Source organism: Ursus maritimus, unplaced genomic scaffold (assembly GCF_017311325.1).
Source record: "Ursus maritimus isolate PB19 unplaced genomic scaffold, ASM1731132v1 scaffold_14, whole genome shotgun sequence".
NCBI classification, from domain to species: Eukaryota; Metazoa; Chordata; class Mammalia; order Carnivora; family Ursidae; genus Ursus; species Ursus maritimus.
This window is the reverse complement of record NW_024423786.1, coordinates 44,951,043-44,974,834: the sequence shown is the minus strand read 5'-3', so window position 1 is coordinate 44,974,834 and position 23,792 is coordinate 44,951,043. Positions and strand designations below refer to the sequence as shown.

The 23,792-nt window shown below is 53.2% G+C and overlaps 2 protein-coding genes across 2 annotated transcripts in view; one reads left to right on the top strand and one right to left on the bottom strand.

The window, feature by feature from the left end:
* Positions 1-1,297, top strand: part of GTPBP3 (GTP binding protein 3, mitochondrial) — a 4,305-nt gene extending 3,008 nt beyond the window's left edge. The window contains exons 8-9 of the mRNA XM_040629062.1: positions 74-352; positions 560-1,297. Coding sequence (XP_040484996.1) covers positions 74-352; positions 560-782 — 502 coding nt within the window. The 3' untranslated portion in view covers positions 783-1,297. The remainder of the gene's footprint in view (positions 1-73; positions 353-559) is intronic.
* Positions 1,298-6,097: 4,800 nt separating this feature from the next.
* On the bottom strand, positions 6,098-19,135 carry LOC103674957 (plasmalemma vesicle associated protein). The gene is made up of 6 exons (XM_008703959.2): positions 18,630-19,135; positions 14,091-14,187; positions 13,279-13,991; positions 11,407-11,464; positions 11,174-11,255; positions 6,098-6,877 (listed from the first exon to the last, which is right to left on the bottom strand). The coding sequence occupies exons 1-6, from the start codon at positions 18,996-18,998 to the stop codon at positions 6,871-6,873; spliced, it is 1,326 nt and encodes a 441-aa protein (XP_008702181.1). The 5' UTR covers positions 18,999-19,135; the 3' UTR covers positions 6,098-6,870.
* Between the last annotated feature and the right edge of the window lie 4,657 nt (positions 19,136-23,792).

Genomic DNA, 23,792 nt, shown 5'->3' with positions numbered 1-23,792 from the left:
CCCCCCCCCCCCCCGTGCCCTTAATTACTCAACTCTGGGGTCACTTCTTGGTTGGTTTTCCCTGTTCCCCCAGGCTGGAGCAGGCTGACCTCATTCTGGCGGTGCTGGATGCTTCTGACCTGGCCTCTCCCTCCAGCTGCAACTTCCTGGATACGGTTGTCACCCCCGCAGGCACTGGGAACCTCAAAGAGAACAGCCAGCGCCTCCTGCTGGTGCTGAACAAATCGGATTTACTGCCTCGAGGGGGCCCAGACCCCAGTCCCAACCTGCCCCCGCACCTGCTGCTGTCCTGCTTGACCGGAGAGGGTTTGGATGGCCTCCTGGAGGCTCTGAGGAAGGAGCTGGCTGAAGTGTGAGCGGCTCCCCCGCCCCGCCTCCGCGCGTCCCTCTCCCACAGCTTGCCTCTGCCCAAGTTCAAGTCAGGGCTGAGCCACTGGCTTTGGACCCCTACCCGCCCCCCAGGCTCATTTTCTGGATCTACAAAGTTCAAGTGATGATCCCCCTTCCAATGGTAGTTGTGAAAGTTGAGAAAGACCACCACATCCTTTGTCCCTTCCAGGTGTGGGGACCCGTCCGTAGGCCCACTTCTGACGCGTGCAAGGCACCAGCACCATCTCCAGGGCTGCCTGGATGCCCTCGGCCACTACAAGCAGACAAAAGACCTAGCCTTGGCTGCAGAGGCACTGCGACTCGCCCGCGGCCACCTGGGCCGCATCACCGGCGGAGGGGGCACTGACGAGATCCTGGACATCATCTTCCGGGACTTCTGCGTGGGCAAGTGAGGGGACCGCTGAGGCTCCCAGCCAGGCTGGGTGGGTGCCCAGGAGCCCTGAGGCATGTGGGAATAGCTTAGGCCAAGTGAGAATCTCATCCCCTGGAGAAAGAACTTGACCCCAGGACGATGAAGTGAAGGGGCTGCCTTCAGACGTGGTGAGCTCCCTGTTGCTGGCAGTCATTAAGCTGCAGCCAGCCAGATTCCCTTGCAGGGACATGCTAGGGGCTCCAGCGCTGGAGTGGAGCTGAGCAGAGGTCCCTTTGGGTTCCCATGCTGGGGGAGTAGGAGTAGACGGTTGGGATGGGGGTGGGAGGGCCTCAGGGATCTTTGTTTTGCGGCTTTTAATTTATTTTGCAAATACTAAAGGAATATAAAAAATTCATGTGATTCAGAAATGCTTGAACATGGAAATCTCCCTCCCCCCGCCACCCCACCCCATCCCTTGGGGTCACAGCTTAACTTGTATCTTTCCAGAATTCTCTCTGCTCTTTTGCATACTTGTAAATACACCTATAAAATATGTTTTGTCTTGTAGTTTGAACATCAAGTGTGTGTTTATTGCTCTGCAAGTTGTCATTCTCTTTTTTAGTATTAATCTTGAAGACTTGCCTTTTGTATTTTTTTAATTGATTAATTAATTAATTTACTTACCTCTTATATTTTAAAAGAGGCCTGCAAGATCCCAGATCCCTATGCCCTCCAAGCTTATGCATCCATTCCCTCAGTAACTATCAGGCACCTGCTATGTGCTAGAATTGCACACATCATCTTATTGGGTTTTCGTAACAGCACAAGGCGGTGAGTATTTTGTTACAGTTTTACAGATCCAGAAACTAAGGCTCAGAGAACTAGTTAGTTGCTAGACGTCCCCAGCTTTGGGATTGGCACATAGGTTCGTTCGGACTTCCAGTTTGAGTTTGCTGCAGGCCTTCTGTGCAACAGGCTGAGTGCAGGAGGCTAGGGATACAGAGGGGACCAGTTGTCACAGGTGCTGCCCCTGGCTGTGTTAGAGACCTCATTCCTTATAGTGAGGTCTGATGGCTGCCCTGTGAGCTTATGAGGAGGAGACCTGCCCGCTCAGGGACATGAGGGCAGGCTGCCTTCCAGAGGTGACATTGCTACTGACAGCCAAATGGTGAGAAGGAAACCAGATGGAGGAGGTTGGTGAAAGTGTCCCAGGCAGAGGGCACAGCATGTGCAAAGGTCCTGAGGTGGGAGCATCATGGTGTGTTCAAGGAACATCGAGGTGGCTGGTAGGGCTGAAGCAGTGAGGAAGGGGGAGAGAGGAGGGAGATGGGTGGAGGAAGAGAGGGAGGATCTGATTGATAGGACTTTGATTCTTTTTTTATCCTTTCTTGTATTAAGTTTTTTATTTTAATTCCAGTATAGTTAACATACAGTGTTATCTTAGTTTCAAACGTACAATATAGTGATTCAGCACTTCCATACATGATTCAGTGCTCATCATGACAAGTGCACCCGTTAATCCCCATCACCTATTTCACCCATCCCCCCACCCACCTCCCCTCTGGCAACCAGCAGTTTGTTCTCTATAGTGGAGTCTTTTTCTTGGCGATGCCTGGGTGCTCAGTTGGTTAAGCAACTGCCTTCAGCTCAGGTCATGATCTCAGGGTCCTGGGATCGAGCCCTGCATCAGGCTCCCTGCTCGGCGGGGAGTCTGCTTCTCCCTCTGCCTCCTGCTCCCCCTGCTTGTACTCTTCCTCTCTCTGACAAATAAATAAATAAAATCTTTTTAAAAAAAGAGAGAGAGTCTGTTTCTTGGTTTTTCTCTCTCTTTCCTTGGCTCATTTGTTCTGTTTCTTAAATTCCACATATGAGTGACATCATATGGTATTTGTCCATACACGCGCGCACGCGCACCACATCTTCTTCAGCCATCTGTTGACGGATACTTGGGCAGCTTCCATGATTTGGCTATTGTAGATAATACTGCTGTGAACATAGGGGTGCACGTATCCCTTTGAAGTAGTGTTGAGGCCTTGGATTCTAAGACTCATAGGGGTCTGATATGTTGGTGAAGAACCAGCAGAGGGCGCCGTCCCCTAACAAAAAGCGGTCCTGGCCGCCCCCTTCAAAGCCCTGGCCCTCTTAAGACCCTGGGATCCAGGCTTCCACGCCCACCTGGCTGCAGGGGAATGGTTAGCTTCTCTTGCCAGAGGCAGACACAGTCTTGGGAGGGGGGGTGGGGGAATGGGATAGGCTGGTGATGGGTAGTAAGGAGGGCACATATTGCATGGTGCACTGGGTGTTATACGCAAATAATGAATCATGGAACATTACGTGAAAAACTATGATGTACTGTATGGTGACTAACATAACATAATAAAAAATTATTATTAAAAAAAAAAAAAAAAGAAAGAAACAGTCTTAAATAGGGTCAGGATTCCTTCCAGAATCAGAAAAAGAGTCCTACCTCCAGGGATTGAAGATACAAGCTCTCAGGTTTTAGGGCACCCGTGAGCAGAGGCTGGGAGGTACCCAGAGCCAACAAAGTGTATGAGGAGAGTTTTCAGGAGGCATCTAGAATTCCCCCACCGCCCAACCAAAGACAGCCCCCGCGCCTGTGTCTTCACGGACTTCGTTGCAATGTGTCACTATCCATTAGTTTGCTTGTTCTGCAGCTAGGGCTGGCCCAGCATGGGGGGCTCCTGGGGGAAAAGGGTCACTCGGTGAGCTGAATCCACAAATAGTGCTATTATACCTATTTTTCAGGACTACAAACAGGCCCAGAGGAGAGAAGCAATACCACAGGTTAGGGGGGCTGGGTGTCCAGATGTCCTCCCCACCAGGAGGATCCAGAGGGCTCCCAGGAGAGGTGAGCAGGGTGTGGGTGGGGAGAGAGAAGCTCCTGGAGAGAGGACGCCTGGGCCCCACCTGCCTGCCCCGGGCCCTGGCACACAGCTGGACGGAGGTCCTTGGCTACAGTCCCTTTTTTCCCAGAAGGGTGAGGTGGTTTGTGGGAAGCAGCCATAGGGGTTATTTATAGAGGTCACAGGAAATCCCTAAAGAGTCAGAACCTCCCCCAGTGGCTGGGCCACAAGGTCAGGGAGGTGGTCTGCCAATTGCTCTCCTACGGGTACTCAGTCCCTGCCTTGTCCCTGGGGGAGTCACCAACTTGGGGAAGTCAGAGCTACATGGTGCGGTCTGCAGAAAGGGAGGGACGGAGTTGGGGGTTCCCCCAGTGGGAGCAAGGACAATACCTCAGGCAATCAAGAGGGCTGCCTGGAGGAGGGATCTCTGGGGAAGGGCCTTGGAGGAAGAAGAAAAAGGGATTCTAGTCTGAGAGCACAAATTAATAGACAGTCTTTAGCCAGAGAATTAAAGGTCCTGGGCCGCTGGAGGCAAGAACTGCACTAGAGGTGGGGATGGCGGGGGGCAGGGAGACACAAGAGAGCTGAGGAACTGGACTTTGTTCCCAGGGTATTCGGGAGCCGTGGAGGGTGTGTGAGCCAGAGAGGACACGGTCAGATCCCATGATGGTAAGGTGGTCTCTCTGGACCAGCAGGGCCGGGCGTGGGGGCCAGCTGGAGGGTTGATATCCTGGAATGCTCTGGATGGGAGAGGCCAACCAAAAGTCAGACCGGTGCCCATGTGCCCAGAAAGTTTAGAATGATTATTTCTCAGATGAGAAAATGGAGGCTGAGGGGCGCCTAGGTGGCTCAGTTGTTAGGCATCTGCCTTCAGCTCGGGTCATGATCCCAGGGCCCTGGGATGGAGCCCCAGGTCGGGCTCCCTGCTTAGTGGGAAGCCTGCTTCTCCCTCTCCCACTCCCCCTGCTTGTGTTCCCTCTCCCGCTATCTCTCTCTGTGTCAAATAAATAAAATCTTAAAAAAAAAAAAAATGGAGGCTGAGACCAACTGAGTCAAGATTCGGATTCAGGGATGTCTGGCTCCAGAACCCAAAACTCAGACATCCTGTGGTTGCTGGGACTGGCTGGTGTCATCATCCTCTCCAAGTCTCCAACTGCCCAGGCAGTAGGCTTAGGGTCAGGGACGTCCTCATTTCCTTGGGGCCTCCAGACTGGCCCGTCTGGGAGGCCCGGCCTGGCTGACCCCCTGCCCTGGCTTGGCAGGGCTCCAGCCGAGTGTTTCCTGCAGCAGGCGTCTCTCACCCGAGTTTCCGTATCCAGGAAATATCGCTCCTTTGTCCCTCCTGACTAGCCTGCCTTAAGCGTGGCTTTGCCAGCCCTGGCTCCTTGTGACTCATCCCCTCCCTGTCTAGTGTCCAGGGAGGATGGACTGGGAGGGAATCAAAGCTGGGGGGGAGGGGAAAATGGGGGGTGGAGGCAGCAAATGACAAGCTGAGATTCTAGACCACAATTTTTAGGCCATTTTTCTATGGCCATTTGCTTTGTTTCCTGGAGTTTTTACTTCTCAGGGATAAAATCCCAGAAATGGGGTTGCTGAGTCAAAGGGTTTGTGCATCTTTACTTTAATGAAATATCACCAAACTAATTTCCAGAAAAGCCATGATGAGATTTGCATTTCTACCAGTCCTGTAGGAAAATGCCCTTTCTCTACATCTTCACCAGCAGTAGGTATTATGGCTTTTTAAACGTTCCCCCCCCCCCCGGTCTACTGGGTACAATGGGATTTCCCTGTATTCCTCTAATGCACTTTTTCCTGTTTTCCCCACGAATTTAGGGATCAGTGTGTTGACGCACTCCCCAACTGGACCCTGGTGCCCTTTCTGACATCCCATCTCGCCACAAAACAAAACAAGACCAAACAAATGGCCTGAGACTTCAGTGACACTGTTCCTGCAGCTGTTCTGGAGAGAAATTCCTCCAGTTCAGGACAGGCTATCCTGCCTCAGCAACTGCTGTCAGTGTCTGGGGGAAATCTTCGCAAATCTTAGGAAGATGAAAGCCACAGATGGATAATCTGTTTTCTAAGAAATGGCTTTTTTTCCCCCCCAAGATTTTACTTATTTATTTGACAGAGAGAGAGCACAAGCAGGGGTAGTGGCAGGCAGAGGGGGAGGGAGAAGCAGGCTCAGCAGGCTCGATCCCAGGACCCTGGGATCATGACCTGGGCTGAAGGCAGATGCTTAACTGACTGAGCCACCCAGGCGCCCCAAATAGCAGGTATTTAAAAAGCAGTTTCAGGGCTTTGAGGGAAGCTGGTGGCCTGGTGGCGCCCCAGCCTCAGTCCAGATTGCAGGCTTTTCTGGCCCGGGGACAGGTTGGCGGGAGGGTGGGAGGCTGGGGGGGGAGTGGGGGTCCTAGCTTGCGGTCTTTTCTCACGCATAGCTAGGTGGTGCCTTTCCAAAGCAGAAATCACCACTCTGGAATCTTTAAAAGGATTCAATAACATTTATTTAGTGCCACCAACATTAATGCGGGCCACAGGTAGGGCTGGGTGTGGGGGCAGAGGGACGAGGGGGGCAGCCGCCCTCACGGGCTATGATGGGGCCAGTGGGTTACATTTGCCCTGGGTTCAGGTGCGGGCTGGCAGGGGAGCCTGGAGACTCTCCTGGGGGGCTCAGAGGCTCATGTTGTCCCGTTCCCACTTCCCTAGGCCCGACATACTGGGGGCGAGGAGTCAGGAGACGAGAAAATTGGAGGGCGGTGTGGCGGGGGCACAAGGGTGTGCAGACGGGTGGAGTGCTGGGAGCGCCTGGGTCCGTGTGCACAGGAGGGGTGTGACATCGGCAAGGGCTGGGCAGAAGGGGTGTGTGTGTGATGTCGGTGCTGTATCTGTGGGCGACGTTCTCACTGTGTCTGTGTGGCATCACTGCCATGTTTTGGTGGGATGCCATCGCCTCGGCTGGTGTGACATCACTGCTACGTCTGTGTGACGTCATTGTGTCCGTATGAGACATCACTGCGGTGTCTATGGGCGAGGGATTGCATGGTGCAGGTGTGGGCCTGTGAGAGAGTATCAGACAGTGTGGTGGGGTGTGGGGAAGCACGAGCGTGGGGTGGAGGCCAAGGGCACCCACTTTGGCGTGTCTGCAGGAGCTCGGCCGGCTGTGGCCCTGGCTGCCTGCCCGCGCCATGGGCGCCTCGCTGCGCTGTGTCCACAGACTGGCGAGTCCGGGCCACACCTCGGTCCTCAGGGCCTGGAGCCGCCTCAGCCACTAGGGCAGGAAGGAGATGGTAATACAATAGTCAGTCAGACAGACGGAAGGACAAACCTTGCCTGGGTCGGCTTCCTCCCACCCCAGGCCCCTTCTTGCCACCAAGGACTCTTTGACTCTTTTGGGGTTCAGCCTTCCCATTAGACTCCTACTTGTCGAACATCTCTGGGAGGGTGGGACTGAGATGTGGGCCTCCTCAATATACAGATGAAGAGACAGTGGTCAGAGAGGCCACCTTCTGTGCTCCAGGCCTCTGCTGCAGCCTGTCTGACTTTTACACCTGGGACTTTTCCCAAAGCCCCTGTCCAAACCCCCCCACCCCTCAAACAGGGCCTCAGTCTCCCTCCTTTGTCTCCACAGAACTGCCCCAGGGCTAGCCCCTCACTGACTCCCAGGAGGATTTTTCCAAGGAGCCCGCCCCTCCTCACACACTCTCTCTGGCTCCCCAGTGCCCTGGAGACAAAGCCAGACCCTTTCTACCCCGGCATTCAAGGCTCCACCCACTCTGTCCCTACCAGTCCTCCCCGTCAGAAACTCAAACCCTGCCAAAGTCCTCCAAACTTTCAAGAGGCATCGCTTCACTTCACCCCATCCCCCTGGCTTTGCAGGAGCCATCCTGCTGTCTGGAATGCCCTTCCCCCTCCTTGGCCTCGCAAAGGTTCTCGTGAGGGGTCAGGGGTTGGCTCAGAGGCTGTTTCCTGGTGGGGAGGAGGGGGCCTCAGCCAAGTCCTGCTTCCGCTGGCCCCCTCCCTTCCTTCCCTGGCTCTTCCCTGGGGCCGAGTGGCCTCACGTTCCTTGGCTGGCTCTGCCCACCCCCCCCATCCCTGGCTCCAGCCTGACCAGGATTCACCCGCTCCGGGCCAGCCCTGACATAAATCCTCATCCACTCCTGCCCACCAGCCTGCAAGGGACGGTGGTCCCAGGCCATTTCTCAGAGACCGAGGCTCCTGAGCCCCCATCATCACAGGCCTGGACCAGCAGGTTGCCTTGGCCCTGGTCTCCGGCGGCCGCCTTCGTCCCTATGAACACCTGAATCCAGTCATGTCCTTCTCTGCTCAGGCTGTCCTGAAGCTCCCCAAGTTCTCACCGCAGCCACAGGCCCTGCCTGGCCTGCACCCCCCGCGCCCCCCTCACTTCCTACTCACCCCCTGGATCACTCTCCCTGAGCCACACCAGCCTCCTCCCCAGGCCCGGCCCTGTCTCAGGGTCTCGGCATGGGCTGTACACCCTTCCAGGGACACCCCATCCCCATGGCTCCTCCCTCAGCTCCTCTGGTTCTCTGCCCCAAAGTCAGCCTCATGCAGGGCAGAGGAGCCCGCCTGGCCTCCTGTGGAAAATTCTAACCTCCTCACACTGCCTCATCCCTTCTCTGCTTCGCCCCCCAAGGGGCCCTATAACAACAGCCCCACTAGACTGGGAGCCCCAAAGGGTGGCGGCTTCTCTGCCTATTCCTCCTGGTGTCCTTAGCACCCAGCCGCTGCTCAAGACACACGGGTTCAATGAACGAACCGGATCACAACGGTGCCGGCAATGAACCTGAGCAACACTCGCCGTGCGCCGCGTTCAGAGCCTGGGCCGGACTCCCCATCTTCAACCTTCCGCGTTGCAACAGCTGAGGGAGCAGAAGGCTAGCTGAGGACGAAGCCGCAGCAGACACCCTGCAAGCTCCCCCCACGCCCCAGCTCTGGGATGGGATCCGTGTGACCCTCTTCCAGGAAGCTCCCAAGTGTCTTAATGTTAGTGCTTCGCCAGAGGGAAAAGCAGCCTTAGCTTGATCATAGCTGGAATGCCCTTCCAGGCCTGCAGGATCCTGAGGGTCCTCTTTAGCAGATGAAAATCCTTTTGAAACGTCCCTTTTCCTGACCCCCCCCAACTCCCAAGTGTATAATCAGCCACCCCTCACCACCCCAGGGCAGCAGCTCTTTCTGCTCGGGGATCCTGTCCCTTTGTTTTAATAAAACCACCGCTTTGCCCTAGAGACATCTCAAGAATTCTTTCTCGGCCCTTGGCTCCGGACCTCACCCCACCGAACCTCACCTATATTCCACAACTGCGTCCCAACTTATGCCTTATCCAGCCACCTGGCCCCAAAACCAATATTTACTTTTTTGTCTTTACATCAATTGTGTGTGTGTGTGTGTGTGTGTGTGTGTGTATGTGTGTGTGTGTTTAACGTAAATAAACGGATGCCCAAAGGACACAGTCTTACCAGGGAAGAAGGAAAACTAGTGCACTTGCCATCAAGAGAAAATGACCTAAAAATGTCCATGGAAAGTGTTCGCGTCCAGCCGATGCTGGGCTGTAGGTTGGCCCTGGCTTTGGGATCGCAGGAAGAGCTGCAAGTGGGAGCGTTTCACCACCTCGGAGACTTTGTCAAGGCCCAGAAGGAATAAGAGTTGAGAAAAAGTGACTCCCGACCAGGGGCTGGGTGATTTGATGCTGGACCTCAGCCCTGGCCCCTGATCGGAGGCATCTAAAGTTCCTATGTGGTGATTTCACAACCTGTGGATAGCCTAGGCTAGCCCACCGACGGGCTGGCCTCGCTGGCACTCCAAGCCAGAGCTGAAGGCCCCTTTCTCAGGGGAAGCTGAATCAAGGCTGGAGCCCAGAGAGCAAGGCCCCTTCCTGAGACCTGGCAGAGAGAAGCGGGAGGGGCCCTGCTTTAAGTACTCATTGTTTTCTCTGTGGAGGGCCCTCTCTGGGGGTAAACAACGTCAAGAGCTTCCCCTTTCTCAGCTGGGACGGTCTGGGCTGGGAGTCTGGCTCTGGCGCTGACTCACTGACGCATGACCCCAGGCTGGTCACTTCCCTGGGGCCTCAGTTTCCTCCTCTGAAAAGTGGGGATAATAATAGAACCTCCTTCCTTGCCATGATGGCTTTGGGCCAAGATGGAGAGAGGAGCACTGTTTGCTTGGAGCAGGGTCTCCTCTCCACCCTCCTGCTTCCCTCTCGGAGGGCTGCCTGAGGCTAAGGGATTTCTCCCAGACACAGCCATCCAGAGCGGAAGGGACAAGTTCTGCGAGAAGGTGAGCTCCCCGTTAGAGGCACTATGTAAGAGGAGCCATAGAGGAAATGGAGCTGGATGTGGAGGACCGCCCCCTCCTCCGCCCAGGATTTGAAGACAATTGTCTGGAAGCCTATTTGTCCCCAGGCTGAAATAGACCAGGCTGACCACAGCCTTGCTGGCAGAGCCACGGGGGCACAGGCTTGGGGTCAGAGGAATCTGGTTTAAAATTCCAGGTGTGTCCCGGAGCCCCGGGTCCTAAACTGTGAATGGCACTGCCCAGCCCAGACTCCTCGGTCAGTGATGTGATCCTGAACATGGGGAGCGTGGCCACTACCTGGGAGGGAGAACAGGATGTTCTCGGGGCGGTGGCCTGAGTCACCTTCCCTGGGATACACAGGCTGCACTCTGGGAGCTGGCGAGGGGTCGGGGTGCCGACTCGGAGCCCTGAGCCGAGTGTGCGCCGCGGTGCCTTGATGCGCCCTGCCGCAACCCCCAGCCCCTCGCTTTAGGCACCTGTGGACAGCACTTAACAGTTAGCAAAGAGTTTCCATGCCCTTGATTTCGGAGACCTCCGTTTTTGTAGAGGTTAGAAAGAGAGGCTCAGAGGGCTGGGGTGAGAGGCCCGGGGTCTCCGCTGCTGCTCTCCCTCCTCCCTTCCTCAGCTCCAGCCACCCCTTACCCCCCAGTCTGGCCTCTGAGCCTTTACCCTGGCTCTCCTTGTCACCCGGAGCTCTGTACCTTCTGCCCTTTCCCAGACAGCTCAGCCCCACCCTCCAGCTCAAAGGCCTCCTCCTCACCGCGGCCCTCTTTTGCCTGCCTGGAGTCCAAGAGCCTGGGTTCGTGTCCCCAGCTCTGCCACTCCCTGGCTGTGTTACCTGGGGCACGATGCACACCTTCTCTGTGCCTCACTTTCCTCGTCTGGAAAGTGGTGGGTGATGACGGCGGCTCGCCCGCTGATTAGGGTTGTGAAGAGTCAGTGAGCTAATCTTGCAAAGCGCTTTCAGCTGTGCTGAACTCAGAGCAAGCTCCTAATAACTGCGGGCTCTTGGTCTCTCTTTTCATGGCTCCTTCATTGTTTCTCTCACCCCCCACTCAGGCAATTTCATGAATGGACCTGTGTGGGTCTTGGTCACTGCTGCGTCCCCATGACCCAGCATAGGGCCTGGTATACAGCAGGCACTCAATTAAGGAAGCAGTGTGTGAGATGAGCCTCCCTCCACCCTGAGTCCTGTTCCCAGCCTCCTCTGAAGCCCTGAGACTGAACCATCTCAGTCGGCCCAGTGCCTTACCTAGATGGGGCTACAACAATGCCTGCAGGGGGCCTCTGGGACTCCAGGATTCTTTTCTTGAACTCCTCCAGGCCAGCTGGGTCTATGGTGAGAGAAGAAGGGTCAGCTCCAACCAACTGCCCCAACCCTGGGTTAGGGGTGGGCTGGCAGCCCCAATAGCAGGGCTGAGATGGGATAAAAAGTAGAAAGGACCATCCCTGAACCCCTTCCTGGCCCTGCTTTCTGTCACTCACCGATGGGCTGAGGGATTGGGGCAGGGCCCACAGGTCTTGGTATAGACATCGGCTGCGACTGTGGGAAGAAAGATGGAAGGAGGTTGGCAGAAGCCGGGGCCCCTGAACCAGGGTCCCAGAGAGGCTCCCGCTCCTCCATGCTCTTGGATACCTGGGGCTGAGTTCCTTCCAGGGTGGGGAAACAGATACCGGAGAAAGACACCCACATTAGTTGATGGATAATCCCCTATACCCACTTGCCCTCAAAGGACTGGGGACTCCAGGGACTGGCTTTCCTGGGAAGCCCCCCAGAGACCCTGCTGTGGCCTGCCTCGGTCTCCCCCACAGTCCCAGTTCCAACCTGATCCCAATGCATGACGCCAGCTGAGTCCATCCACCCAGCCCAGCCCCACTCTGGGCTGAAGCCGACCCACTCCTTAAACTCACTGCCTTCCCTGCAACAACCCTGAGCCTGAAATCCAAAGCCAGCTCTAAACATAATCACCTAAAATCCAATCCGACATGAAAACAGCACTTTCCTTAGAATCAAACCCTGACCTAAACCCAATCCTAATGACAAACCTCATCTGACCATAACTTTTTATCTAATTCTGACCCCAGCACATTGCTGCGACCTTGCTGCTATGAAAAATCCGCCCCCCCCCCCCGGGGCACCTGGGTGGCTCAGTCGGTTGGGCATCTGTCTTTGGCTCTGGTCGTGATCCTGGAGTCTGGCATCGGGCTCCCTGCTCAGCGGGGAGTCTGCTTCTCCCTCTGCCTCTGCTCCTTCCCCTGCTCATTCTCTCTCTCTGTCTCTCTCTCTCAAATGAATAAATAAAATATTACAAACAAAAATCCACCCCCAACCCCCTTCCCCCAGCCCAGCCCCGGGCTCCACCACGGCCACCCATAAACAGCTTCCCAATACCACACTCACCCCAACTCAACCTTAGACCCTCGCCTCTACCTCAGATGGAACCTCAACCCAGCCCCACCCCAAGATTAGCACCTGTCTAGTTTCTACTCTACACCCAGCCCTGACCCTCACCCCTCCCCTGCTCTCCCTACCCTAACTCAGGGTCAACCAATCCTTCATTTCAAATATATCCTGACGCCAGCCCAATTCAACCCTCAGTCAGCCACCCTAAATCCAAACCAACTTCAACTCCTAACCCATGGTCAACACCAATCCCAATCCTAATGCCCATGAAATCCTAAATCCACCCTTGGCCCCAAACCTCTAATCATCTCTAGACCCACCAGCCACCTACACCACCTGAGCTTCAACTCCAGCTTTGGTGTCTCCACTCAACCCAACCCAAGCCACTGACATCCTACACCCAATGCTAGACTCACCGGCCACCCTGCATGTGACCCCTGACCTAACTTTCAACCTTTCCCCACAATCCAAACTCAGCACAACCCCAATTGTAAGACTAATGTAATCTTCAATGGAACCCTAACTTCAACTCAAACCGACTCAAACACAGCAGTCACTAAGAACTCCCCTTAACCCAAACCCGAACTTTGCCCCCAATCAAGCCTTCCTATAGCCCAGCCTTAAACTTCAGTCTAACTGCCAACCCCACCCATGGCCCCTGATCCTTCAACTCAGACACATCCCAACCCTGACACCAACCCTCCGTGAATCCCCCATTCTCACCCTGAACCAATTTGGAGGCCCACCAGCCACTCTAAACTCAATCCCAATCCTTAGTCCTTTCTCCATGTCCTTCCAAACTCCACCCCAATCTTATGTCAGTGACACTCTCAAGTGAGTTAACTAACCGGACCTAGACTGAGAAGCTCACCTCAAACATGGTAGACATCACCACCAACATGGCCCCCAGACCTGACCCCAATGCAACCTGAATCCAGGGCCCTCTAGCCCACCTTGGCCTTGATGCAGGTGTCCAGGGCGGAGTTGCTGACAGCCAGCTGCATTTTGAGCTGCTCTGCCTCCCGCTTCTTCTCCTCCAGCTCCTTTGCCAGGCTGTCTCGCTCCTTCCGCAGGGCCGCCTTCTCCTCCAGCGCCAGCTGTGTCTGCCGGGTGCATTCGGCCTGGAGTTTGGCCTCCCGGGCCTGGGCCTCCTTCTCCACCTTCTCCTTGGCCTCCTGACTGGCCCGCAGGCCCTGCTCGACCTCCAGCTTCTGGCGCTGGATGTCCGAGTTCTCGCGGGCCACGCGCTCTATGTCGGCCCGCAGGCTCCGGGCCAGCTCCTCCACCTTGGTGGCCATGAGGGTGGGCATGTGGTCGCAGCTTCTCCGGATGGAGGTGATTTCGGAGCTGAGAGGATGGTACAGATTATAGCCCATGGTGTCCAGCGTGCGTGGGATAATGGAGTCCCTCCAGAGGTTACGCAGTTGAGTCTCAAACTTGTCCCTGTCCAGCGGGAGGCAGAGGGCCTGCACCTTCTGCAGGCGATCCTCGGCCAGCTGTCGCTCCTGCCGCTGCTGCTCCCGGGCCTTGCCACACTCGGTCAGCTGTTCCTCCACCACTCGCTTGTTCAGCCCCAGCCCCTCCTTGTCTTTGGTGCACACTTCCTTCTCCTTTGCCACCTCCACCTCCAGTGTCTTGGCCTTCTGGTTCAGCATGAGGAGCAAGGCTACAGGGACATGATAATACATCTCGGGAAGGTTGGGGGTTGCCAAGAGGCTGGGCAGGGAGTCTACCCCCCTGGCTCCCTACTATCCAGACCACTCACCATTGCAGCTCTTGTTAGTCTCCTTGAGTTGTTCTTGACATTGCTTCTCGCTCAAGATGATGGCCGCCATGTACCGCTGGTTGTTCATGTAGCTCACCTAACAGATGGGACACAGGACAGAGCTCACAGTCCAACCCCCGTGGGTCCTCTTGCTCCAGATCCCACACCTGGGTGGCCTGGGTTGGCCCAGTTCACAGGGGCATGGCTCCTATATAGGGGATGCTGGTTAGATCTTTGAAAGTTGTTACAGTTAACGCTACTTGGCAATAAAAAGGGATAAAGCATGGATACAAGCTACAACTTGCATGAGGCTTGAAAACATTAATTCACATTTATGGCCAACTACTTTATTTATTTATTTATTTATTTATTTATTTATTTATTTATTAAAGATTTTATTTATTTATTCGACAGAGATAGAGACAGCCAGCGAGAGAGGGAACACAAGCAGGGGGAGTGGGAGAGGAAGAAGCAGGCTCATAGCGGAGGAGCCTGATGTGGGGCTCGATCCCACAACGGCGGGATCACGCCCTGAGCCGAAGGCAGACGCTTAACCGCTGTGCCACCCAGGTGCCCCTACTTTTTTATTTTTTTAAGATTTTATTTATTTATTTGAAAGAGAGAGAGAGAGCACAAGCGGGGGAGCAGCTGGCAGAGGGAAAGGGAGAAGCAGGCTCTCCGCTGAGCAGGGAGTCCAATGCGGGGTTCGATCCCAAGACCCTGGGATTATGACCTGAGCTGAAGGCAGACGCTTAACCGACCGAGCCACCCAGGTGCCTCTGGCCAACTACTTTTTGACAAGGATGCTGTTAAGAACTGAATCGTCCCCCACCCCATCATATATGGAAATCCTAACCCCCAGTACCTCAGAATGTGACTGTATTTGGAGATAGTGTCTTTAAAGATGTGATTAAGTTAACATGAGGTCATGAGGGTGGGCCCTAATCCAAATGACTGGTGTCCTTGTAAAAGGAAATTCGGACACCCAGAAATGCACAGAGGGAAGACGATGTGAAGACACAGAGGAGGGTGGTCATCTACAAGCCAAGGAGAGACGCCTAGAACAGATTCTTCCCTCCTAACTCTCCAAAGGAACTCGCATCTTGACCTCCTGTATGTACAAAAATAAATTTCTATTCTTTTGGTTTTTTAAATAATTTATTTGTTTATTTGACAGACAGAGAATGAGCACAAGTAGGGGGAGCAGCAGGCAGAAGGAGAGGGAGAAGCAGGCTCCTGCTGAGCGGGGAGCCTGATGCGGACTCAATCCCAGGACCCTGGGACCACAACCTGAGCCAAAGGCAGACACTTCACGACTGAGCCCCCAAGGCGCCCCTAAATTTCTATTCTTTAAGCCACCCAATTTGTGGTATTTTGTTAATAAAGCAGCCCTGGAAAATTAATAGAGGTGGCAAAATCATTCCATGGGGGGGAGAAAGAGTCTTTTCAACAAACAGTGCTGGCACAGCTGTATCGCCACATGTTAAGGAATGAATTTGCACCCCTACCTCAAGCCATATACAAAAATTAACTCAGAATGGCTCAATGACCCAAATGTAAGAACTAAAACTATAAAACTCTTTAGAAGAAAGCCTAGGTGTTAACTCTGCATGACCATGGACTTGGCAATGGTTTCTTTCTTTCTCTCCCTTTCTTTCTTTTCTTTTTCTTTCTTTCTTTCTTTCTTTCTTTCTTTCTTTCTTTCTTTCTTCCCTTTTCTCTTTCTTTCTTTCTTTCTTTCTTTCTTTCTTTCTTTCTTTCTTTCTTTCTTTCTTTCTCTTTCAAGACTTTATTCATTTCCTTGGGAGTGAGAGAAAGAGAGAGCATAGAGCAGTGGGAAGGGGCAGAGGGAGAGGGGGAAGGAGACTCCCCACTGAGCAGGTGCCCCCTGGCAATGGTTTCTTAGATGTGATACCAAAAGCACAAAGAGAAAAACAGATAAATTGGCCTTCAGCTTGGGTCGAGATCCCAGGGTCCTGCATCTGGCTCCCTGCTCAGTGGGAAGCCTGTTTCTTCCTCTCCCACTCCTCCTGCTTGTGTTCCCTCTCTCACTGTCTGTCTCTGTCAAATAAATAAATAAAAATCTTTATTAAAAAAAAAAAGGAACAAAACCCTGACACACAGGGGTGAATCTTCAAAAAGTCATGGTAAATGATAGAAGCCAAGACACAAAAGGACACCTGTTGTAGGATCCCATTTATACAAAACGTCCAGAACAGACAAATTCATAGAGACAGAAAGCAGTGATTGCCAGGGGCTGGGGGAGGGGGAGGATAGGGAGTGATGGCTCGTGGGGACAGGGTTTCTTTTCTGGAGCGATGAAATATTCTAAAATCAACTGTGATGATTGCACAACTCTGTGAAGGTGTTAAAAAGTATTGAATTATACACTTTTAATTGGAAGTGCTGTAGAGCATATGAATTATATCTCCATAAAGCTGTTTTTCTTTTAAACAGAGAGAGAGAGCGAGAGAGCCAGAGGCAGAGAGCGAGAGAGCACAAACGGGGAGCAGAAGAGGGAGAGGGAGAAGCAGGCTCTCCGATGAGCAGGAAACCTGATGTGGAGCTCGATCCCAGGACCCTGGGATCATGACCTGAGCCGAAGGCCGCTGCTTCACCGACTCAGACACCCAGGTGCCCCTCAATAAATTGTTTTTTAAGGAAGTTCTTACAATTCAACCAGGTGCTTTCCAAACTTTGGAACAGAACCCTCTGCAGAAATACAACAGGTAAAGCAATGAAGAATGTGGAGGGTTTGTCTTTCTGTCACTCCTTGTCCTTATTCCTTTGGAAGCCGGCCCTGTGCTGATGCCCTGGGGTTAGGGAGAGACAGAAAACGGTTCTGGACGTTCTACTGGCTTTTCAAAAAGCCACAGAAGAGGAAGATCTGGAGATGGCAACCAAATGAGTTGGATCCAAACATGAAATGAGAAAGAGGCTTTCTTCCAGTTGGAGGAAGTGAAAAGAGGAGGTTTCAGAGTGCTGCTTCCGGACCCCAAGTGCCAATGAGGGTCCCAGCACCCTGACCCAGGCAGGGTGGAGGGGACCCTAAAAATATCACTGAATTAAATCCTCTTTTCACTTCCAGGACCTTGGGGCCAAAAGTGCAGTTGCCCCCACAGAGAATTTAAGAAAAATCACGTTTCTTAGCATGGCCAGGACCGGGGAAGACCAAGATTCACCTGCTACAATCAGACACTTGGGGCTGCCATGGTGTGGGCAGGGGCAGAGGATACTCCCCAGCATCAGGGGCCCCCCTCCAGGGTGGGGTGCATGCGGCCTGAAACTAGAGAAACCCCAGGGGCCTTGGAGAAAATCCTAAGAGGTTCCAGCCCAGAGAAATTTGTCAACACGAAGGAGAAAAAAAACAAAAAAACAAAAAAACCCAACCCCCCCCCCCAAAAACCTGTGATCTTCAAATGTTATAGTTGTAAAAACACAGAATCTTAGGTTTCTAATATTCTGCAACGGGGGAAGTTCAGGGTTCCGGGATGCGTGTGAGCGTCTAAAACTTTATGATCCTGGAATTCCTGGTAGCTCCTGGACCCGATGGCTGTTCCCCGGGAACTGGGAAATCTGAGGCGGGACCCACCTTGCCCTGGGATCTGAGACATGGAGACATAGACCTTCCCTGGGCAGGTGTGAGGGGGCCCGAGCACATCTTTCCTGTTGGGTAGGGAGGGCTGGGTGGTCTGAGGCCCCAGCAGAGGCCTTTTTTTCCACTACCCCCTACCCTCCACCTCAGCCAGGCTGTGGGGGAAACTGAGGCTGCCCCCATCCAGCCTTCCCTCCTCTGGTCCTCCCTTCTCTCACCCCGATTCTGCTGAGGCCCGAGGAATGAGGTCCCAGCAGCAAGGCCTCCCCCAGAGGAAGCGCACTTGTGAGAATGCGGGCGATTGTCTTGTCGAGTGTCTATGACATGAGCTGGGGGTGCAAACGGGTGGCAGTCTCCACTAGACGCCCATGTGTGCGCCAGGACCCTTCCCTGGGGCTGCCTGTCTCTGCCCCACCCCCACCCCGGAGAAAACCACCTCCCCCCACCTCAGGCTTTCATTTCCCCATGCGCAAAAGGGTTTGGAGCTTCTCCTGACCCCAAGGGATTCAGCAATGAGATATTTCTAAAGCAGGCACCCAGCATGAGGCAAATGGGAACTGTTCATACTTCTTACTGAGTAAGAACCAAAGGCTCTGAGTTTTTAGCTAGTTCTTATTCGTAGCTGGTATGTGCTGGCACATTCTGTGGGCTTTACGCCTATTAAGTCATGGGCCCAGGGGTGCTGCCGATCCACAGCCAGGATGCCCAGTTACACTGAAGTTCCAGATAGATAATGAATACATTGTTTTAGGATAAGTGTATCCCCAGTATCGCATGGGATATACTTGTACTAACCAACTCTGCATTGCTTATCCCCATGGGCTCCTCGCATGAAATAGAGACTCTACGACTGCCTCTGGCTCACAGACGAGGGAACCAGAGCTCAGATTGGTGAGGGGCCCTGCCCAGAGCGCCCAGGGTGAGCATCTGGCCTGAGGCCTTACCCGGTCAGCTTGGCACTGGCGGAAGCTGGCATTGATCCGGTCCAGGTCGCGGCGGGCGTTCAGCAGCAACTGCATGATGGTGTCCTTGGCGCGGGAGGTGAGGTTGAGCTCCTTGGACAGGTTGGCCTGGGAGGCCGTGAGCCCCACGACTTGGCTGTACAGGCCCTCGGCCCGGCGCTCGGTGGCCTGCAGGTTGGATTCCGTGCTCACATGCACGTTGCCGTAGACCATGAAGAGGACGAGGCCCAGGATAATGAGGAACTGGATGAGAGACACGAAGAGGAAAAAGTAGCGCAGGTAGTACCAGCAGCCCCTCGGGCTGCCCCCCGCCCGCGAGTATGCTCCTCCGTGCTCCATGGCCAGGCCCATCTCTGCCCGGCCCGCGGCGCTGCTCGGCTGGTTGGCCTGCTCGGGGGACGGCGGCTGCCCCTTCTGCACCCTGCCACGGGCCGGGGGGAGTGTTTATATTACTCCTCTTAATACTTCCTCTGCCTGGCTCCTTCCTGACCGGGAGGAAATGGGGGCTGTGGGTTATCACAACACTCCCACCCTGGCTGTGAAGGGAGGAGCCGCGGCGCTGCTGGGCTTCTGATAGTCATTGGGTGGGGCACCAGCTGGTGGGGGGGGGAGGCTTCCTCGGCCCCTCGGAGCCTCAGTTTCCCCACCTGCCCTTGCTCCGTGCCCAGCGCTGTTCTCAGCACTGGCTGCATACTATCTCCTGTCATCGCCCCTGTCGTGCGGAGGAAGAAACTGAGGCACAGGGAGGCCAAGGGACTGTCCTGGGTCTCACGCTGTGAGTTCGTAGAGCTGGAATTCCCTCCTGCTGGACTGGCTACGGATGTGTGTCCACCTCGTGGGCTAAGTTGGGCAGAGTGCTTGGCCCAGAGCCAGGCACACAGTAGGTGCTCATCAGGGCTTTACAGAGGGCTGACACATGGATGGCAGTGGCCCAGGCTCCCCCAGCTGTCAGGCCACCCGATGCCCTGCTCACAGAGGTGCTGCGTAAGTGCGCAAGTGAGCTGGGAGCTGGTCGAGCAGGCTCGACTCAAGGGAGGGGCTTCTCCTGTCTGTTCTCAGTTTGCCCTTCTGTGAGCTGGGTATCCCTGTGGTGTTTCAGTGACAGGGCCAGGGACGGGGGCTGTAAGGGAGGGTTTGCTGTTTTGTGATTACTATCATTTCCTGCTGGAAGTGTTATTTGGGGCGCTCGCTGTGCGATGGTGAATGGAAAGTGCCAGGTAGGTGGGGGTTGAACTTCACTGTGGGTCACCCCTGGGTGGGCATGAAGGGGATTTGGGGACCAAGAAGCCAAGGACTCTGGGTGTGCCCTCTTGCCCATCCCCCCAAAACGAGGAGCTCTAGGAAAACCCTCCATTCTGGATGAGGTGTCAGCCTCAGACCCGGCCATAAGGGACCCTTAGTCTTGGGGAGACAGAGTGGGACACAGCCCCTACCTCCATGGGGTCAAGGCTGGTAGGAGGGAGGGATGGGGGCTGAGGGGAAAGGGACCAGCGGATGGAAAGGCTGCTGGACAAGAACACCATTATTGTACACTGCTTGGGGAGGGGGGCACAGCAGCATGAAGGCTGCTGCATGGGGATCCATCCCCCCAACAACGAGGTTAATGGGGATGGGGGTAGTTGACAGCGGGGAGGGGGTCCTTCAGGGTGGTGCTCATCACAGGGGTAGGAGTTGGGTTGGGAAGGAGGAAGTTCCCAGGGGTAGGCAGGAAACCCCTGTCTGACCTTTGGCCTTTGCAGCTACCCGGTGATTCCTGATTCCGGACCCTTCCCAGAGGCTTGTTGGGGGGAGGAGGGTTGGGGGCTGCAAGTGGTGCCCAACCAGCTATTTCTCTAGGTTGGCCACGCCCACCCAGAGTCCCCTGAGCAGGGTGGGAGGAGGATATCTTCCATCTTTGTTAATGGGGGCCATGCAGGCGAAGAGAATACATGGTTTCAATTTACGCTCTGGAGTTAAGTTCTGGCTGTGCCACCTACCACTGTGTGACCTCAGACAAGTGATTTTCCTTCCTTAAGCCTCGGTTTTCTTCTGTCTAAAGTGGCAGCAACATAGCCAGTAGTGAAACACTTGTCACACTGTCTGGCACACACCCAGCCTTAATAAATAAGGGTACTTTTTTTAAGGCAAGAGAGGCTGGATCATGTGCAGCCTCTGACGCTAGGCTGAGAAATTGATATACAGGGGAGGGACACTGCCTCCAAGTAGTGTGCTTGGGTACTGTGGGAGCACTGGGTGGAAAAGAGCATGATGGGGGTACAGCTTAGGTAAGATGGGTCCAGCAGAGATGAACAGACATGGGGGCAGTGACTGGGCCAACACCAGTAGGTGTGACAGTCTTGGTATGCACTTAAGATCCTGTCTACTCTTGGGGTTCCTGGGTGGCACAGTCGTTAAGTGTCTGCCTTCGGCTCAGGGCGTGATCCCGGCGTTCTGGGATCGAGCCCCACATCAGGCTCCTCTGCTAGGAGCCTGCTTCTCCCTCTTCCACTCCCCCTGCTTGTGTTCCCTCCCTCGCTGGCTGTCTCTGTCAAACAAATAAATAAAATCTTTAAAAAAAAAAAAAAAAGATCCTGTCTACTCTTCATGATATCTTGAAGGTGTTGTATATATGTGTATATGAACATGACATCTGTTGTCAAGGAAAAAGAAAGGCAACCATAAATTCCCAGAAAATTAAAAAGCCACCATAGATCCAATAGTACAATTTTGAGTAATTGTCACAGTGTGAAAAACAGGTTGTTTTTTTTTTTAAAGATTTTATTTATTTATTTGACAGAGAGAGACAGCCAGCGAGAGAGGGAACACAAGCAGGGGGATTGAGAAAGGAAGAAGCAGGCTCCCAGCAGAGGAGCCTGATGCGGGGCTCGATCCCAGAACACCAGGATCACGCCCTGAGCCGAAGGCAGACACTTAACGACTGAGCCACCCAGGCTCCCCTACAGTTTTTTTTTTTTTAATTATTTATTTATTTTTAAAAGATTTCTTTATTTGAGAGAGAGAGAGAGAGAGAGAGCCAGCATGCACATAAAGGGAGAAGCAGACTCCCCACTGAGCAGGGAGCCGAGAGGGAGAGGGAGAGGGAGAGGGAGAAGCAGACTCCCTGCTGAGATCATGGCCTGAGCTGAAAGGCAGACGCTCAACTGATTGAGCCACCTGGGTGCCCCTAGTTTTTTATTTTTTAATTAATTTTTAAAAGATTTTATTTATTTATTTATTTGAGAAAGAGACAAGGAGCGGGGGAAGGGGCAGAAGGATAAGCAGACTTCCCGCTGAGAAGGGAGCCCAACGTGGGACTCGATCCCAGGACCCTGGGATCATGACCTGAGTGGAAGGCAGAAGCTTAACCAACTGAGCCACCCAGGTGCCCCTTATTTTTTAATTAATTAATTAGAGAGAGAGAGCTCATTTGCGTGAGTGGGGCTTGTGGGGTGGAGGGGCAGAGGAAGAAGGAGAGAGAGAATCTTGAGCAGACTCCACATGTGGGGCTCAATCTCATGACCCTGAGATCATGCCCTGAGCCGTAATCGAGTGGGACACTTAAACGACTGAGCCATCCATGTGTCCTAGAAGCAGAGTTTTAAAGATACACACTAATGTCGTTTGTATCAAGCTCAAAAGCAACATTCTATCTCTTTTTGGTAATCTGATCTCACATCTTTGATTTGAAATGTTTCTTTTTTCAAATAGTTTGTTTTATTAGCTAGATATTTTTAAATGGAAAAAGTAACGATGAAACTTAGTCTTTTTGCTCAATATTATGTCTTTATTTTATTTTTTTAAATAGTTTTTTAAATTATTTTTTTAACTTTAAAAGATTTTATTTATTTACTTGAGAGAGAGCATGAGCAGGGGAGAGGGGCAGAGGGAGAGGGAGAAGCAGACTCCCCGCTGAGCAGGCAGCCTGACATGCGGCTTAATTCCGGGACCCCGGGACCATGACCCGAGCTGAGGGCAGACAGACGCTTCACCAACTGAGCCACCCAGGCACCCCAACATTATGTCTTTAAATTTGTTGATTTCTTTTGCCTGGTGCTTAGGTTTTCACCACATACATTACCATAATAATTATCAATGGGCATTTAGACTGATTCTAAATTTTTTGTTTCAGTGAACAAAATAAGATATCAAATCCCCACAAATCCCTGCTGGGTCCCAAAGCAGTCCCATCTTATATTTTGACAGCTAGTCACCAATCTGTCCTCCAGAGGTGGTTTCCATTGATACCCCTGCCAGCAGTGTCCAAAATCTCTAAAAACAGACTTTCTGAACACATTTTGCCTGTGTCTCTGGCCAGAAAATCCCCGAGGGAGGAAGCGAATGACAGGTCTTTGGATTCGCATGGGGTCAAATGCATTGGTCCTGATGTGAGCATTTGGTTTTTTCCTGAAAACAATTTGTCATGGTCACAGGAAATTTTGCACTTGAACCCTTCTGGATTCCCTTGGAGGGTCATCACAAAATCAGGCTTTGATTTTAAACTTTTCTTTGTTTGTTTGTTTTCTAAATTAAACACGATCAATTTGGTTTTATTTGTGTGTTTGTGCCGAGAAGGGAAAAGTGTTATGAGGAAGTCAACTTTGTGTCACTCCCTAAAACTGATATTGAAATTCTCAAGGAGACACAAGATTTTAAAAAACTTTCACAGAGGGGCGCCTGGGTGGCTCAGTCTGGTTAAGCGGCTGCCTTTGGCTCAGGTCATGATCTCAGGGTCCTGGAATCCAGCCCTGCATTGGGTTCCTTGCTCAACAGGGAGCCTCCTTCTCTCTCTGCCTGCCCCCCCCCCTTGTGCTCTCTATCTAAAATAAATAAATAAAATCTTTAAACTTTTTAAAAATTATTTTATTTTATTTTTTAAAAAAGATTTTTATTTATTTATTTGACAGAGAGAGAGACAGCCAGCGAGAGAGGGAACACAGCAGGGGGAGTGGGAGAGGAAGAAGCAGGCTCCCAGCAGAGGAGCCTGATGTGGGGCTCGATCCCAGAACTCCGGGATCACGCCCTGAGCCAAAGGCAGACGCTTAACGACTGAGCCACCCAGGCACCCCTAAACATTTTTTTTTTAATTTTTAAAGTTTTTATTTATCCATTTGAGTGAGAAAGAGAAAGAGAGAGCACAAGCAGGGCAGGGAGGGAGGGGCAGAGGGA